The 18570-nt window shown below is 52.7% G+C and overlaps 1 protein-coding gene across 1 annotated transcript; it reads left to right on the top strand.

The window, feature by feature from the left end:
* Positions 1–1253: 1253 nt before the first annotated feature.
* PINK1 (PTEN induced kinase 1) lies at positions 1254–18339 on the top strand. The gene is made up of 8 exons (XM_068967560.1): positions 1254–1649; positions 8627–8914; positions 10233–10333; positions 12387–12569; positions 13083–13246; positions 15399–15526; positions 15849–16085; positions 17012–18339. Exons 1-8 carry the CDS (start codon positions 1254–1256, stop codon positions 17276–17278), a joined length of 1764 nt encoding a protein of 587 aa, XP_068823661.1. The 3' UTR covers positions 17279–18339.
* The last annotated feature ends 231 nt before the right edge of the window (positions 18340–18570 follow it).

The raw sequence follows: 18570 nt of genomic DNA, 5'->3' as shown, positions 1-18570 counted from the left end.
AAGCTTGATAATTTCAGAGCTGAGAATAATATTTTTGCTTTACAGTTAGGGGAATGGGGAGTATGAAGATATGCATAGGTGAATAAAATAACGACTGTTGATAATTGTTGAAGCTGCATGATGGGTACATGGGGTTCATTATATTATTTCATTATTATGTTTTTGAAAATTCCCGTGTTAAAAAAAAAAGGCAAGAAAAAAGAAATCAGCAGGAATTCCCAACAGCAGGAATGGGTATCAGGGCTCTGCCACTGACAAGCTGCACAACTTTGGGCAAGTCGCTCCACTTGTCTGAGACTCAGTTCACTGTCTTTCAGGTGTGACTTCTCCTGGGGCCCTAAGTAACTAGCAGGCACTGCGAGAGGAGTTTAAGGGCACTGAGGAACTCAACCACCAGGCCAATGTGAATTTTAACCTCAGTTCTGACACTGATGCTTTTGAACTGTGGTGTTGGAGGACTCTTGAGAGTTCCCTGGACAACAAGGAGATCCAACCAGTCCATCCTAAAGGAATCAGTCCTGAATATTCGTTGGAAGGACTGATGCTGAAGCTGAAACTCCAATACTTTGGCCACCTGATGCAAAGAACTGACTCCTTGGAAAAGACCTCGATGCTGGGAAAGATTGAAGGTGGGAGGAGAAGGGGACGACAGAGGATGAGATGGTTGGATGGCATCACCGACTCAATGGACATGAGTTTGAGTAAACTCTGGGAGTTGGTGATGGACAGGGAGGCCTGGCGTGCTGCAGTCCATGGGGTCACAAAGAGTCGGACATGACTGAGCGACTGAACTGAACTGACACCGCATATGACCTGGGACCCTCACAACACTTCCGTGCCTCAGTTTTCTTATCTATAAAAACGACATTCCTATCTCATTGGTGAGAAATTTAATTAACAAAAGAGTTCCTATCTCATTGGTGGGAAAATTAACAAATGTAGAGAGTCCGGCACAATGGGGGTTACTCAATAAATATTCCCTCCTGAATGAGTCGATTTCACCCGCAGCAGCCAAGTTCACACCCCTGACGTCCTTGACAGGCCACCCCTCAGACGCTGCGGGCAAAAGTCTGAAGAAAGTACGCGCCGGCAGGGACAGCCACAGCGCCCTCGCGCGGCCAGCTGGGAAACCGCCGGAGTGACGGCCCCGCCCACCGGCGCCCGCGCCTGCGCAGAGGCTCCGCCCCGAAGTTGAGGCGTTGTGTCAGGCGCCCCGGACGCCGGCAGGTCCCGAGGGACCGGGCGGCGACGCCATGGCCGTGCGACAGGCGCTGGGCCGGGGCCTGCAGCTGGGCCGAGCGTTGCTCCTGCGCTTCACGGCCAAGCCCGGCCCGGCCTACGGCTGGGGCCGGCCGGAACGGCCCGGCCCCTCGGCGGGCTGGGGTCGCGGAGAGCGCCCGGGCCCGGCCGCGGGACCCGGCACGGAGCCGTGCAGGCTCGGGCTCGGGCTTCCCGGCCGCTACCGCTTCTTCCGCCAGTCGGTGGCCGGGCTGGCGGAGCGGCTCCAGCGGCAGTTCGTGGTGCGGGCCCGGGGCGGTGCGGGCCCTCGCGGCCGCGCTGTCTTTCTGGCCTTCGGGATTGGGCTGGGCCTCATCGAGGAGAAGCAAGCGGAGGGCCGGCGGGCCGCCTCAGCCTGTGAGGAGATTCAGGTGAGTGCCGGCGGCGGGCGGGGCGGGGTCGGGGAGGGGGAGGACCGGGGTGGGGCGGGGCTCCACTTGGGTGCGGGGCGGGGCCGGGGGAGACCGAGTTGGGGCAGGAGCCAGGCTTGGGGCGGGGCTAAGTGCGGGGGCGCGGTCCGAGTTGGGGGCGGGGCGGGACTGGGAGGCCCTGACTGCCGTCGGGACTGGGGTCAAGACTTAACTTGTTCAATCGCGCAGTCTTGTCCGACTCTCTGCGACCCAATGGACTGCAGCACGCCAGGCTTCCCTGTCCATCTCCAGCTCCCAGAGCTTACTCAAACTCATGTGCATCGCGTCGGTGATGCTATCCAACCATCTCATCCTCTGTCGTCCCCTTCTCCTCTTGCCTTCAGTCTTTCCCAGCATCAGGGTCTTTTCAAATGAGTCAATTCTTCGCATCAGGTGGCCAAAGTATTGGAGTTTCAGCTTCAGTCCTTCCAATGGATACTCAGGACTGATTCTATTTATCTTGTAGCTGGGAATTGCTTGGCAATCACTGATTAAGGCTCATTTGTTACTGATCTCCTGGTGCCAGGCCAGGACCTCACTTTTGTTTTACTATCTTCCCTTCCTCAAATGGGGCTTTCCAGGTAGCTCAATTGGTAAAGAATTCGCTTGCAATACGGGAGACCCCGGTTCAATTCCTGGGTCCGGAAGATCCGGTGGAGAAGGGGTAGGCTACCCACTCCAGTATTCTGGCCTGGAGAATTCCATGGACAATCCATGGGGTCACAAAGAGTCAGACAGGACTGAGCTTTCACTTCCTCAAACTGCATGGTTTGAAAGATATACTAATTATGTAGCTCCTGAACTTCCCTGGTGGCTCAGATGGTAAAGTGTCTGCCTACAGTGCGGGAGACCTGGGTTCGATCCCTGGGTTGGGATCTCCTGGGGAAGGAAATGGCAACCCACTCCAGTACTCTTGCCTGGAAAATTCCATGGACAGAGGAGCCTGGTAGGCTACAGTCCATGGGGTTGCAAAGAGTCGGACACGACTGAGCAACATCAATGTCAATGTGGCTCCAAGGCCAATGACCTTCTGTAAATTTTCTAAAGTTTAAGGACAGCTAATTCCTAACCCTTATATTCCAGGGGTAGTTGTCATCCCCAATTTATGGATGAGAAAACATACTCAGGGAGGTGAAAAGTGAAATAACTTGCTGAAGTCACAAGTCTGACTTTCATAGAAACTGTGCTGTTGTTAACCACTTGCCAGCCAGGCAGCCTCCACAGTTTAGCCAATTAGTGACATAGCTGAAGCCGAAGTAAAAACCCAAACAGCAGGAGAAAACAGCAGGCCTAATGGTTTTTAGTTAACAACCTGTGTAGAGTTATCTGGGGTGACTAAGATGCTTAGTTCTTGGGCTTTTGAAGTGTTTTAAAGAGCTCAGAGGATTCTGTTTCTACTCAACCAAAATCTCTACTTGTCCAGAGAAACAGAAGGAATAGGATGTGTTTATTAAAAGGCAGCTTTATTTGAAGGAATTGGCTCTGCTGTTCTGGAGTCTGGCAAGTTCAGACTGCAGGGTAGACAGGCAGGCTGGACAGCCAGGAAAGAAACATTTTTAAGTTCAAGTCTGAAGGCCATCTGCTGGCACAGTGCCCTCCTCTTGAGGGAGGCCATTCTTCCTGGGGTTGGGAACCATTCACTGCCTTAGTACAGCCCCTGGGTTTTACAGCTTAGCGCTGAAGTGGTGCAAGGTGGGGTGATTTGCCCAAGGACACAGCTGGTTAAAGACCAAGCAATGTTGGTCTTTAAGCTCCCATGTTTCCTGGCTTTCACCCCCGGTCGTGTTACTCATCACCAGAGTGTCTCATGTTTACACCCTGGCCCCTTTGAGGCAACAGATGATGCCTGGCCTAGGCCCCATTCTCTGCCCCTGTCTTTTGTTACAGCTCAGCTGGCAGAAGCCAAGGCGGCCCACTTGACAAACCCTACTGAAAATTACAGCGGCCGTTTCTAAACCGAGGAGCTAGATCCTCCTAAGCTTACCATCTCCACATCCTTGCCTCACACTTCACTCTTCTGTGTCTTAAAATTTATAATTAATTACAAATTAATTTAAAAAATTATTGCATTTGACTTCTTTGGAAAGAAAATCAGAGTACCAGATTTGGCAACCCATGTGCTAAAATTCTAATTCTAATGCTAATTGCATATGGTGTCATACTGGAGTAGACCAGACCAGTCCCTTTAGATGCATTTGGAAAGCATTTTTGTGGGGGGAACCTTTTATAAAATAGGCCAAAGATATGAATATATATTTCACTAAGAGGAGATACAGATGCCAAATAAGGATAGTTCAACATCATGAATCATTAGGGAAATGCAAATTGAAAATACAGCATGATATCTCTGCATACTTATTAGAGCAGCTAACATTTTAAAAATAAGTGATAATAGCGAATGCTTGTGAGGATGCAGAGAAACTGGACCAATGCTGAAAACCTAAAATAGTACGGCCACTCTGGAAAATAGTCTGCAGTTTCTTACAAAATTAAACATACATTTATCATATGACCCAGCCATTGCAGTCTTGGGCGTTTACCTAGAGACTTGAAAATTTATGTTCATACAAAAACCTGTACATGAGTAGCTGCTATGGGAGACAGTATGCCAGTCCCCCAGACATTAAAAATAGAATTATCGTATGATCCCAGCAATTCCGCTTCTTTGTATATAGCCAAAGAAGTGAAAGCGGGGACTTTAAACAAATATTAGTTCACCTGTGTTCATAGGAGCATTATTCACAGTAGTTAAAAGGCAGAAGCAACCCAAGGGGCCATCAATGGGTGTTAAATCTTGTACCCCAGTATTTATGGCTGCATCCCTCATAATAGCAAAATATAAACACACAAACATCCTTTAGCTGGTGAATTGTTAAACCCTGGAATGCTAATAATAAGGAATAACAAGGAATCAGCCATTGATACAGGTAACAACTTCAGTGAACCTCAGGGGCATTATGCTTAGTGAAAAAAGTCAGTTCCAAGTGGTTGCATCCTGCGATTCTATTTATGTAACGTTCTTGAAATGACAGAATGGTTGAGATGGGGAACAGGTCAGTGGTTGCCAGGGATGTGGTTGCATGGGGCATGGCGGGGGTGGTGCAAAAACAAAGAGGCAGCTCAAAGGAATTCTCTTGTGATGGAACAGGTCTGTGTCTTGATGGTGATGACATGAATCTGTAGGTGGGGTGAGATCGCACAGAGTTACACCGCACGGGCATGCTCGCGAGTGAATGCGGGTTAGAAAAGATGGTGAGGACTGGGTAAGACCTATAGCCTCGTTGACCGGAGGGTATGTCGTCACTTTGCTGGGTTTGATAGTGCCTCGTGAGAGGGCAGTTGCAGGAGACTGGGCGAAGGGCACACGGGACGCTTTGTTGGGGGTTTTTTGGCAGCTTCCTGTAAGTCTATATTTATTTCAAAACAAAGCTTTAAAAATTTTATCTCATCCTCAAAACTGTGGTTGACTGAGGATTACACGATACTGCTTCAGCTCCACAGAATTTAGAAACTGGTTGGCAAGGCAAGACAGACTTTCATTTTTTAAAAACATTAAAAGTTCTCATGCGAGGTGTTTTAGCTTTAGGTGCTTTAGGAATCTTCCAGAAGGAAAGACTGCTGTGGGCTGGGTGGTCAGCACTGGTTATAGGGGAAGCAGGAGCTTGAGTTGGGACTTGATGGATGAGTAGGGATGAGCAGGCAGAGCAAAGACAATGTTCCAGGGGGCGGGGGGAACAGTTTGAGCAGAGGTTCGGGGAGAGGCATGTGAGAGACCAGTACAGACGGTGCAGACCAGCCTGCAGAACACTCCATACACAGGAAGTGTCGGGACAAGGGGCTGAATAGCCCGTAAGTTAGGTTCTTTCTTGGTGGTGGTGCTGGTCCTCCCTGCTGCATGCGGGGGCTGATCTGTGTTGCAGTGCACAGGCTTCTCATTGCATGACTTCTCTTGACGCGGAGCAGGGCTCTAGGGCGCACAGGCTCAGGAGTTGCAGTACGCGGGCTCAGTTGCCCTGAGGCTTGTGGAGTCTTCCCAGACCAGGGATCAAACCCATGTCCCCTGCACTGGTAGGCAGATTCTTATCCACTGGACCACCAGGAAGTCCATCAGTTAGGTTCTGCTGTGACATTTGAAAACAGTGGGCTTTCATTGGACTCAGAAGCAGGTAAAGGAAGGACATGAGTGGGAAAGTCTGGAGGCGAGTGACTAGCCATAGAAAGGGAGGGATCAGCAGATGAGACGGGATTTGAGGAGGAAGGTAGAGTTTGGGTGACTGGAGGAATGATGTCACCTGCCTGAAGTAGGCAAGAATCCCAATTTGGGGGAAATGGCCTCTTTCCCCATGCACCCCCACCTACACTTCCATCTAATTCCATCAGAACTCGTGTACTCTTTGTCTCCTTTCTGTAAACAGAATGGCCCCCCAGCTTCCTAAGAGGCAGAAACAGGGAGACAGGTGTATGGTCAGGCCACTCTAGATGGCGGTTCTCCAGTAGATCTTCCCAACCCAGGAATCGAACCAGGGTCACCTGCATTGCAGGAGGATTCTTTACCAGCTGAACTGTGAGGGAAGCCCAGTGAGTGGGATAAAGGAACTGTTTCAGCAACAATTGAAATGTGAAACTCACTCTCACCGTGTGACCGCGTGTGACCCAGGAGACTAACTCCAGACCTACCAGCTATAACTGAACGTCCCAGGAGTGACCATCCTCCTGCTTCTGCCACATTAACCCAGAGGCCATTTGTCAACACCCTCTAAGTTCAGCTGTTGACCACTAAAGGACCATTGCCAGCTGTCAGTCGGGGCAGTAACTCACTTTTGCCCTCGCCACAGGACCAACCCCCCGGGGAAATATAAAGTGGTCCCGGACTGGCAGATAAGACCCTGGTGGTTTGGGCTTGCCACCCTGTGGGGCATGGGATTAGAAAGGGATTTAGAGATCTCATCTTCTTACAGATCTTCTACCTAGCCCAGCCCCACCTAAGACTACTTAAAGGAATTAATCTGGGCCTCTACTGGAGAAAGGCACCATTCTGTTAACCCTGGGGTCTGTTACACCGCCTCTCTAGGACTGGCATTGGCTGTGGGGACTGAAAGTGGACCAGCGGTGTGGTCCGACAGGCCTGGCCAAGACGAAAACCACAGGATGGGTGGGCTCTCACAATGCTGGTACTGCCTGTATTTTGCCTAGTGGTCACAACCTTTCCTATATTATGTAAATGTAAACATCCTACGTTTTGTCCCTTATCTAAGCAGAGAGAGTCTGTCCGGTAACTGGGCGACCACAGTGGCCTAACTGTGAGATGAGTCTGGGAATTTCCCTGATGGTCCAGTGGTTGAGAATCCGCCTTCCAGCGCAGGGGACGTGGGTTAGATCCCTGGTCAGGTGGCCCAACTAAAGAAGCCGGCACCAAGGACCAGTGTGCCGCAGCAAAGACCCAGCACAGCCAAAAAGAAGGAAAGCCTGTAGAAATGAGTCTGATCAGCAGGTCTCCAGCAAGATGCTCTGTCCTCCTGCGCCTCCCTGGGCCTCTCCAGACTCTGAGCTGCTGGTGTCCGTATTGCGTTTGTGGTGTTTGGTTGCAGTACACCTCTGCATACCTGACCCCAGGGACATCACGGGACAGGGCTGGACCAAGATGGTAAGGGCTGCACAGGGTTTGTGGGAGTGGAGTGTGTGGTCCGGGCACTCAAGACGGCTGCTCTCGCGCTCTCTCTTCATCCCCTGCTGGACCTACAGGTCCAGGGAGCTAGACCAGTGCCTGCTCCCCTACAGCCTCCTCACAGGAGGTGTTTGCCCCCTGCCCCAGCTATGGTTGCTCTAAGCCTTAGGCCACAACCGCTCCACCTGCTGGTGTATTAAGGGGAAACGTCTGCCCTGGTGATGGTCATGAACCTGCGGGGCTGTGAGGGACCTGCCGGTTTCCCCGGTAACTAATAAGCCAACCTGACATCAGTGCCCCCTGTGAATGGTAGCCGCCACCTCCCCAGAGGAGCGAAGGTTGCTGTCAGGTCCTTCCTGCTGTCTGCCACACACACTGGGATGCTTCTCCAGGACCCTCTGCTGCAAACAGTTAAGATTCCCCATCCAGTAAACCATGGCTGTCATTGTCACTGCCTCCAAGCTCCTTCATCAGCCATCTGCAGGCTGGCCATCTACAGGACCTGCAGGTCCTCGGGCTTCAGCCCAACAACAGGACCTGATGACTGGCTCCAGGGAGCCTCCTGATTTTCATCCCCTTGCTTGCAAGAGCAGCCCGAGGTCATTCACAAGCGGGAGGGGTGGCTGTGACCACATGCTCCTGCCATCCACAGCTCCTGGTAACCATCCAGTAGCCACCTGCTGAGGCCTTTGCAGAAAGAACCGTCTCCATAATCAGAAGCCTCCAAGATTGTGCTGGTAGCCTGATGGGCCTCAAAGGAGCGGTGTGCCAGCTGCAGACCTGGGGAACTGCAGCCTCTTAGCATGGACAGGGGAGCCTGGTGGGCTGCAGTCCATGGGGTCACTAAGAGTCAGGCACGACTGAGTGACTTCACTTTGACTTTTCACTTTCATGCATTGGAGAAGGAAATGGCACCCCACTCCAGTGTTCTTGCCTGGAGAATCCCAGGGACGGGGGAGCCTGGTGGGCTGCCGTCTATGGGGTCGCACAGAGTTGGACATGACTGAAGCGACTTAGCAGCAGCAGCAGCAACTAACATAGTGTTCTGTGTTGGACTGACGTGGTGACTGCCATGAAGTGACAGTTTGAGAATTACTCTGAATAAGGGGAGAACAGGCTGGCTTGAGCCCAGGACCAACAGTAGCACCCAATTTGGTTGTTTTATTAGCCCTCAATCTGCCAGTGGAGATTTGGCCTCGCTGTACCACTCCATCCCTTCACGGAAGCCTCACGGGGCTGCCAAGCTCATAGTGCCTGCTCGTTTTCTTCACAGGCAATTTTCACCCAGAAAAACAAGCTGCTCCCGGACCCACTGGACACCCGACGCTGGCAGGGTTTCCGGCTGGAGGAGTATCTGATCGGGCAGTCCATTGGCAAGGGCTGCAGCGCCGCCGTCTATGAGGCCGCCATGCCTGTGTTGCCCTGGAACCTGGAGGAGGCAGAGAGCCTGGGCCAGCTTCTTCCAGGGAAGGGCCCAGAGGTCCTTCCACGGGGAGAGGAGGCGCCGGCCCCGCGGGCCCCGGCCTTCCCCTTGGCCATCAAGATGATGTGGAACATCTCGGTAAGGGCGGGGCCTCCATCTCTGAAGTCATCCTTTTTCAAAATCCCCTTCTTGGGGGCAGTGGTAACCAGACGACACTTCTTCCCAGGAAGTAAATAGGAACCAGCAAGATTCTCCACAGGACAGGCGCCTCATGCTCTTGTGCAGCAGTCTGAAGCAGTGTTACAGTCTTGGACTGTAACCTGTCCATGCGTCACCCGAGGTCCCGCCTCCCCAACGAGTTCCCAGGCCGCTGGGCCACAAGCCACACTGAGTGGCGAGGGCCCGGGGCGTCTGGGCCAATAAGCGTATTTCAGGGTTGCAGTGTGCTCTGTCCTCTCGCTCCCTGACCTGCTTGTGGGGAAGGAGGGGCCACGTGCCTTCTGCTGAGCCCACCTCCCACCACACTCCAGACCCAAGGCTGGTGTGCCAGCTCTCTGCTCTTAACCCTTGCAGAACTCAAGACTTTGGCAAGCTGAGTATTTTTCCCACCCAAAAGAAAGATTTCTGTCTATTTAGAGTAGCTTCTGTATCTTGCCATCACATCGTGGGAGGAGGGTTAGGAAGCTCATCAAGACTTGATGGCATTTTCTGCGGAGCCTCTCTCCAAGGCTGAGGGGGGCAGCCGCATAGCTCACGCTGGGCCTTGAAGGGCGTGGTCTGTGCCTTGATGTGGGGAATGAAACTTGTTAGACTGTGCTTCCAAGCTGGGCTGATAGCCAACACGTAGCCAACCCCCACCCCACGCCCAGTCCTAACGTCAAAACTCCCACTGGTTGGGGCATGACAGCAATGCATTCACAAAAGCTAAAAGACTTAATTCTGGAAGGATTCTTTATAGGCGTCGCCAGTCCTGAGAGCTGTTGATGATGAAATGAGGAAGATACGGTGCTCTTCCTCATTGTGTGTTGCTTTTTGCTGGTTGATAGAGGGCTGTTCTGTGATTCAGCGCAAGTTCATCCAGGGTGGGCTTGTTGGGCTTGGCCTGTCTGCCGAAGGGAGCCTTCAGGGGTGAGCGTTCGTGCTCGGTGGTCCGGTCTGAGCCTGGTGGTGCCCGGAGGCCTCTGTGGCAGGAAGAGGAGCCCCTGCTGTGGTCATCTCGACAGCTCCTCCAGCCCTGGGCACCTGAGCTGCCGAGAGTTTGAGGAGTGGGCAATATCCTCTGGGTTGGCATGAATGGCACCTCTGCCTCCTTTCTCCCGGGAGAAACTAGGCTTGGCTTGCCACTCAGAGAGGTTATGAGCTTGAAGGTCAAAACCAGTTCTAGGCAGTAGTTGTCCTGGTCCGGATGACAAGGAGGGCCTGGACTAATTCTGGACCCATTATGGATGTGTTGCAGGCAGGCTCATCCAGCGAAGCCATCTTTAGTGCAATGAGCCAGGAGCTGGTCCCAGCCAGTCGAGTGGCCATGGCCGGGGAGTATGGAGCGGCCACTCACGGGTAAGCAGGCGTCTGCCCCCCTCGCCCTGCCGCGGAGCAGCACCCACACCCGTGCCTTTGGCACGGCACCTGACGCAACACACACACCCAGACACAGCACACGCCTGCTGATCAGTGCAGTCAGTGACAGGCTTCCAGTTGGCGGATAATTGGGAAAGACTAGTCTGACCCCAGCTGGAGATGCAGGTGGCTGACTCACGCTAGAGCAGGGAGAGAAGGCCATCTAAAACCATTCCCCGTCCTTCTGAGCTAGGCAGATCTGATTTATGACTCCTAAGTATTTCTCAGGTAGAGCACCACCATTTTGTACGAATTGAATTCTATCTGTCCCCAGCAGAGGTTGACACTCACTTTACAACTAACTGCCATGACCTGATGGTGCCAAGAGATTTTTTTTTTTAATGGCCTATTCCCCAAGAGTGCCCTTTGTGGCAGAGGCGCCTGAGAAGTGTCAGCAGAGCCCAGCGTGGTCAGTGCTGGTTCGACCCCTGTCAGGCCTCCTGGCCAGTTCCCGTTTTCCGTTCAAACACACACACCCCTCCCAGTGCAGCCACACGCTTTCCTGGGTTCTCCTGACAGCCAGGCAGCGCTTCGCCGCTGCGGCGCCAACAGCCTTGTGCTGGGATCCTCGTTCTCCCAGTGGCTCTAATGGCTCCAGGCCAGAACGACGCTCTGATGCCTTTGATCACCTAGGACAGGGGCCCGTTTGGATGGACCCCAGAGGAGCTGTTGGAGCCACTCACGGCCTGGCTCAAAGCTCGGACCTGAGGCAGCTTGGAGGACAGCCCGGGCGTGGGGCTCTCCCTGTTGTCTCGATGTCTCTGGGCTTCCGCTCCATCCACCTCTCTCTGCCACCCTATGATCTCACTTCCTGCCCGCAGATATACTTCCGGCTTCCCTCAGGCCTCGTGGCATTGTTACCAAAAGCAAACTCCTGTGCCTGACATACAGTGAGGCCAAACGATACCAAAATGTCAGAGTTTGGAACAGAGAAAGGTTTGTTGCAGGACCATGGAAGGCGACGGGTGGCTCATGGCCCCCAAACATCAAATTCCCCAAAGAGTTTCAGCAAAGCATTTTTAAAGAGCACGTAAGGGAGAGGGGGGCCCCAGGGTATGTGATCGGCTCATGCACACATCTCCGGTAGTTGGTGAGGTGACAGGGCAGTGTCACAGTGGTTAACAGCCTCAGTCCTCAGGCTCCGGGAGGCCTGCGGGCTACCTGCTTATGACCATCAGGTGGTTAGCATCTTCATTTGGTGGGGGTTTTTACATCTGTAACACAGCTCAGGAGATGTGCATCAGGTACTGTTCAGAGAGGAGCTCAAGCGGCGTTAAAGCATCCTTTCAACACCTCGGCCCCCTTTCCTGTGCAGTTATTGCCGAATTTTTCCTCACACTCCACAGAGAGACTCTCCCTTTTTCCTGCCAACCACCGGGTCTCGGACACGACTGCAGGCCCTTGGTTGCCCTTGGGTCAGGTGCGCACAGCCCCGGGCATGGCAGCCGAGTGCAGCCTCTGTTTCTGAGCAGGGCAGTGGGGCGGGGCTCCCGGAGCAGCAGAGGCCTGGGCAGGGCACCTGACGCGCGGGGGAATCGCTTCTACACACTGCCTCCGTGTCGGTTCACTCAGAGGCTGACTGAGCTCATGCCGGGTGTTACGCTAAGGCCGGATCAGGGAGATTCTGGGTCCTATTAACCGCCTTACAGGGTATGGTACTACTCTATTCCCCTTTTCATTTGAGACTGAGCAACAGACGTTGAGCAGTGTGGCCAGGGACTTGGAGTGGCAGGCGTGGGGTTCAGCCCCAGGCAGCCCGCTTCCAGGCCCCATGCTCTACCTCGTGGGATGGACGGACGGTGGATGGATGGTGGGGTCACCAATGTGATGAGTCATCACGGGTTTCCCTTCCAGCACCCGACTCTGCACCTGGCACACACTTGGTGTAGATATGGGTGGAGATGAATGTCCGTGTTGACTGTGGCCTCAGACTATTGTATCCCAAGTGTCGTATCTGCTGCTCCCTCACGTTTGTCCCACCCGGCTGAAACAGAAGACCTAAGGGAGGTCCCAAGCAGCTGGCCCCGCACCCCAACATCATCCGGGTCTTGCGAGCCTTCACCTCGTCGGTGCCGCTGCTGCCAGGAGCCCTGGTCGACTACCCGGATGTGCTGCCCCCGCGTCTTCACCCCGCAGGCCTGGGCCACGGGCGGACTCTCTTCCTTGTCATGAAGAAGTGAGTGGCGGGACCCGGAGTGAGTGGGAGCTGGTCGCTGCCTCCAGGAGCCTGGGGTCATGGGCGAGAGGACCCTCTCTCTTTGGGAGACAAGGGCAGGCTGAGGGCGTATGTCTGCCCTGGAGCGCAGTTTCCCTTTGGGCAGACTTCCAGGAAAACAGAAGGGCATGCTCAGTCAGGACATACTCCCCATATAGTGCCCTTAGTACCTTAGTAGCCCCCTCTGTGCTCACCTTTCTCCTGCCTTTTTTTTTAAACATAGACTCTTCTCCTTTCCTCCATCTCTGTGCCCCTGGCATTGCTGTGTGAGTGTTTTAAGGAAACAAGCAGCTGTCCTGTAATTTCTAATGTGTGAGGCCCTAGCTCTTACTTCCTAATTCCAGGATGGTGGATAGAAACAGAATGGCTACTTAGGGAGAAAAGGAATCAGAAGAAAGGCCATCATCCTAACAGGAAGTAAGGTGCTCGGGATGCTAGGTGCACGGTAACTGGTCCTGTTGCGCTATCCACCAGCTACCCCTGTACCCTGCGCCAGTACCTTCGCGGGAACACCCCGAGCCCCCGGCTGGCCGCTGTGATGACTCTGCAGCTCTTGGAAGCGGTGGATCACCTGGTCCAGCAGGGCGTTGCGCACAGAGACCTGAAGTCTGACAACATCCTTGTGGAACTGGACGCAGGTAGCTGCCCCGCCCCGCTCCGAGTTGTTCGGGGCGGTCTGGACTTAAGGTTTGAGGACATTTAGGGGCCTTCGGGTCTTTTCTGGTTTTTATGTTCTAAGTTGTATCTTAGCTCTGCACACAGAGATAAGCACTCTCTCCTTCAAGATGGAGGGCTTTGGTCTTTGTTTTGGTCTTTGTATCGTAAGAATATTTTCAGCAAGTACTGCTTGAATGTCAGCCCAGCTGCCTCTGGCAGTGAGCTCCCCATCATTGGAAGCATTCAAGCAAAGCTGGGTGGCTACTTGTCTAGGGGTTCTGTAAAGGAGAGTCATTGTTTTGTTCTTGTTGTTTAGTCGCTAACTCGTGTCTGACTCTTTGCAACCCCTTGAACTGTAGCCCACCAGGCTCCTCTGTCCACAGGATTTCCCAGGCAAGAATACTGGAGTGGGTTGCCTTTCCCTTCTTCAGGGGATCTTCTTGACCCAGGGATCAAACTTCTGTCCCCTGCAATACAGGAGGATTCTCATGTGGTCAATTTTGAACTAAAAAGATTTAAGATAATTCAATATGCAATTAAATTCTAGAGGAACTGGCTTTTAAAGGAAGTCTGCATGAATCCTTTTCTGGATAACTAATTGATAATGCACCGATTTTATCCAGTTCTTGGCTAGGGGACCTTGACTTCCCGGAGGCATGTCCGTGTCTGTGTTGCTGGTCCCACTCAGCTCTCTGGTGAGTGGGCAGCTGTCCAGGCCTTGCTGGCCTGTGTTCCTGGGTCAGCCTGTCCAGAGAGTGGCTTTTGTTGCTGCTCAGTCGCTCAGTTGTGTCCAACTCTTTGTGACCCCATGGACTGCAGCACACCAGGCCTCCCTGTCCATCACCAACTCCTGGAGCTTACTCAGACTCCATCCAGTCGGTGATGCCATCCAACCATCTCATCCTCTGTCATCCCCTTCTCCCACCTTCAATCTTTCCCAGCATCAGGGTCTTTTCTAAGGAGTCAGTTCTTCACATCAGGTGGTCAAAGTATTGGAGCTTCAGCATCAGTCCTTCTAGTGAATATTCAGGATTGATTTCCTTTAAGATTGACTGGTTGGATCTCCTTGTAGTCCGAGGGACTCTCACGAGTCTTCTCCAACACCACAGTTCAAAATCATTAATTCTTCAGTGTCAGCCTTCTTTATGGTCCAACTCTCACATTCATACATGACTACTGGAAAAACCATAGCTTTGACTATGTGGACATTTGTTGGCAAAGTAATATCTCTGCTTTTTAATATCCTCTCTGGGTTTGTCATAGCTGTTCTTCCAAGGAGCAAGCGTCTTTTAATTGCATAGCTGCAGTCACCATCTGCAGTGATTTTGAAGCCCAAGAAAATAAAGCCTGTCACGGTTTCCATTGTTTCTCCTCTGTTTGCATGAAGTGATGGGACCAGATGCCATGATCTTAGTTCTGAATGTTGAGTTTTAAGGTAGCTTTTGCACTCTCTTCCTTCATTAAGAGGCTCTTTAGTTCTTCACTTTCTGCCATAAGGGTGGTGTCATCTGCATATCTGAGGTTATTGATATTTCTTCTAGCAATCTTGATTCCAGCTTGTGCTTCATCCAGCTTGGCATTTCGCATGATGTACTCTGCACATAAATTAAATAAGCAGGGTGATAATATATAGCCTTGATGTACTCCTCTCCCAATTTTGAATCACTCTGTTGTTCCATGTCTGGTTCTCGCTGTTGCTTCTTGACCTGCATACAGGTTTCTCAGGAGGCAGGTCAGGTGGTCTGGTATTCCCATCTCTTGAAGAATTTTCCACAGTTTGTTGTGATCCACACAGTCAAAGGCTTTAGTGTAGTCAGTGAAGCAGAAGTAGATGTTTTTCTGGAATCCTCTTGCTTTCTTGATGATCCAACAGATGTTGGCAGTTTGATCTCTGGTTCCTCTGCCTTTTCTAAATCCAGCTTGAACATCTGGGGGTTCTCAGTTCACTTGCTATTGGAGCCTGGCTTGGAGAATTTTGGCATTACGCTGCTTGCATTTGAGATGAGTGCAGCTGTGCAGTAGTCTTTTCCTGGGTCAGCGTGTCCTGAGGGTGGCTTTAGTGGAGGTATCAGAGGGCCTCGAGGTGCAGGGAGGAGAGGAGATGGCCTCTCACGTCTGCATGTCTCCCCACAGACGGCTGCCCCTGGTTGGTGATCACAGACTTTGGCTGCTGCTTGGCTGATGAGCGCGTTGGCCTGCAGTTGCCTTTCACCAGCTGGTACGTGGACCGCGGTGGAAATGGCTGCCTGATGGCTCCTGAGGTGAGTCCCACTGAGCATGTCACGTGCCACCAGCAGAGCCTCTCCCACCAGGTCTCCTCCCTGGTTACTCAACACTTTCATCTTTTCTGACCCGTAATTTATCAGAAGTCCCCTCCCTGCCTCTCCGCCTGGAACTCATGTCCCAGGAGAGATGCGTTTTGCCAGCCTGAGCACACTGGCTTGGATCTGAGCTACAGCTCGTTCCAGTTCTGGGTTCCTTGGGACAGAGTCCAGACTAGTGAATGAATCGGGGGCCGTGCAGGAGCACAAACAGGTTTCAAGTGCCAGCAGCGTGACTGTTCACTTGTTGCTTTCCGAGCAGGTGTCCACGGCCTGCCCTGGCCCCAGGGCAGTGATCGACTACAGCAAGGCGGATGCCTGGGCGGTGGGCGCACTCGCCTATGAAATCTTCGGGCTCCCCAATCCCTTTTACGGCCAGGGCAGGGCCCACCTTGAAAGCCGCAGTTACCAGGAGGCTCAGCTGCCAGCACTGCCTGAGTGGGTGCCGTGGGACGTGAGGTGCCTGGTGAGGTCGCTGCTGCAGCGGGAGGCCTGCAAGGTGAGGCAGTTCAGGCTTACAGGGGGCGTGTGGATGGGAAGGAACCTCAGGTCGTGTTCTGGAGTAAAGGGCAGGGCTGGGCAGGGCTGGGCAGGCACTGGAGTGAAAAACGGCTCCTCTGTCTTACAGAGGTGATGGCCACACACAGAACAGGCTGGAATATAGATAGGAGCAGGGGAGCTGGCCACCAAGTTTGGAGTCAGGATTCCAGCAGTCAACTCCTCTTGGCTTTAGTTGCTTAAAGTTACTCAGAGGGAAACAGATGCAGTTTTAAGATATGTTTAATGAAGATATAGAATCAGCTGAGATCTAACCAAACAGATAGGATGAACTCTCCTAAGAGATCTGGACATTTTGAAATTACTCCAAAGGCTAACATATTTGAAACCTTAAAAGGAGTGGCGGGGCCAGTGCGGGTGGCATGTGGAGTGGAAAAGCATGGGCAGACCAGGGCTCACAGTCCCGCCCTACCGCTTGCCCCTCACCATGGGCAGCAGGCTGTCACATGTGTGCGCTGCCATCATGAAGTTAGGACAACTCCCCTCACCCTAGACAGTCCAGTGGTGGCCTCCCAAGATTCCAATGCAGGGGACACAGGTTCGATCCCTGGTTGGGCAACTAAGATCACATATGCCATGCTGCATGGCGAAAGAAACCTTAATAAAAAAAAAAAAGGCCCAGGATGGGGAGGCTATTCCAACAATGTCCTCTACCCATACCCCACCCCATCCCAAATTCGTACCCATGGGAAAGCCTAGGGCGTGGGTAGAATCGGCCAGTGTGTGTGCAGAGTACTGCAGGAGGGAGGGTGAAGAGCATGCTCAGGGCCAGAGGAGGGAAGACCCTGAAACAGGCTGCACTGAAAGCGGGCTGTGGGTGAAGACCGTCACAGGCGCTCTCAGCTCCGGCTCCCCTTCCTGTTGCAGAGGCCATCCGCCCGAGTGGCTGCTAACGTGCTTCACTTAAGCCTCTGGGGTGAACACACGCTTGCCCCGAAGAACCTGAAACCAGACGAGATGATTGGCTGGCTCCTCCAACAATCGGCCGCCACTCTGCTGGCCAACAGGCTGACGGAGAACTGTGTGGAAACGAAAATGAAGATGCTGTTTCTGGCCAACCTGGAGTATGAAGCACTGAGCCAGGCGGCCCTCCTCCTCGACTCCTGGAGGGCGGCCCCGAGACAGCTGCTGTAGCTGGTGAATTACTAAAAGAACTTTCCAGTATCTGTGTCATGATGGTCTGTGAATGCTGAGCAAGTGCCTCCTAGGTGAGGGGACGGGGGAGTCAGAAGGCAAGATGGCACGGGGAGGGCGAGTCAGCAAAGAGAAGGCCTCAGGTTTGGGAGATGGAAGGAGCAGCTCGAGGTCACGGTCTAATCACTAACTCGCTCTAGCTGTGTGATTTTGCCTAGCTGTGTGATTCTGATGCATCGTCCAAGTTCTCTTACCTGTGAAATGAAGACACTGCTCTCAATAGAGGTCAGCAAACTTGTTCTGTCGAGGGCTAGTGCTCAGGCTTTCGCAGCTACTCAGCTCTGCCATCGTGGCTCAAAGACAGCCTTCAATGTGTGAACAAGTTCAGCTTCACTTAGGGACCCTGAGATTTGGAATTTTGTGTGTCACTACATATTCTTAATTTTTTCAACCACTTAAAAGGTAAAAACCATTTTTTAGCTTGCAGGCCTGCAAAAATCAGGCAGCAAGCCAGACCGGCCCACAGACCAAGTTTGCCAACCCGTCTAACTGACCGCAAAGGGCCTAACCCTCAAGAGAAATGCTAGCCAATCACCAGGCTCCTTTGTGCATCAGCACTGCCCACGTGATGCCCTGGGCACACAGATCCAAAGGATGACCTCTGTCCTAGGCGAGAGGCTGCTCAGGCATAAACCACTGACCAGAGTCCTGTCCTCCTCGACCTCTGAAAAAGTCAGTGGCTGAGCGGCTCTGTTAGGTGAGGCTGAGCTGAGGAAGGTCAGACCTGTGCTGTGGCCAGAGTTCACGCAGGTCAGGATAGTCAGGTGTCAGAGTGAACAGCACGTGAGTGAGGCCCGAGACGGGAGCCGCTGCAGTCAGTCATCCGTCCCAGAGCAGCCCTGGGTGCTGGTGACAAGGATCGCCGCAGAGCTCGTGCAGCCACTGATTTGAGTCCAGCAGAGCGCCGGTGACTAATGAAATGGAGATTAGCAGGGCAGCGTTCTGAACTTGCTGATTGTCCCTTCTGACTAGCGTTTCTTACAGGAATTGTGATGAATTAAATGCATATTGGCAACTGCAAAATATCTAAGTGCCTCAAACTGAAGACTTGGCTTTTAAGAGTAACCCTCACACTGTAAAGACAATGATAGTTGAGACGGGATCATACAACTTTACGTGTGCTTTTAGGAACACAACCAGGGCCTAAAGCAAGGTGACTGTGCTGCAAGGTTCTTTTCAACCAAGCAGTTCTATAATTCTATTAACGTCAAGTGCTGTTACCCTAGCTTTCC

Source organism: Capricornis sumatraensis, chromosome 3 (genome assembly GCF_032405125.1).
Source record: "Capricornis sumatraensis isolate serow.1 chromosome 3, serow.2, whole genome shotgun sequence".
Classification (NCBI taxonomy): domain Eukaryota; kingdom Metazoa; phylum Chordata; class Mammalia; order Artiodactyla; family Bovidae; genus Capricornis; species Capricornis sumatraensis.
Note: the sequence above shows the minus strand (reverse complement) of the source record. Positions and strands in the feature narration are given on the sequence as shown.

What these genes read in the sequence shown, in the direction of transcription:
- PINK1 (XM_068967560.1), top strand. Translation starts at nt 1,254, where the DNA reads ATGGCCGTGCGACAGGCGCTGGGCCGGGGCCTGCAGCTGGGCCGAGCG. An exon ending in TATGGAGCGGCCACTCACGG is followed by an intron (nt 10,334 to 12,386) that starts GTAAGCAGGCGT and finishes CGGCTGAAACAG; the next exon opens with AAGACCTAAGGGAGGTCCCA. An exon ending in CCTTGTGGAACTGGACGCAG is followed by an intron (nt 13,247 to 15,398) that starts GTAGCTGCCCCG and finishes GTCTCCCCACAG; the next exon opens with ACGGCTGCCCCTGGTTGGTG.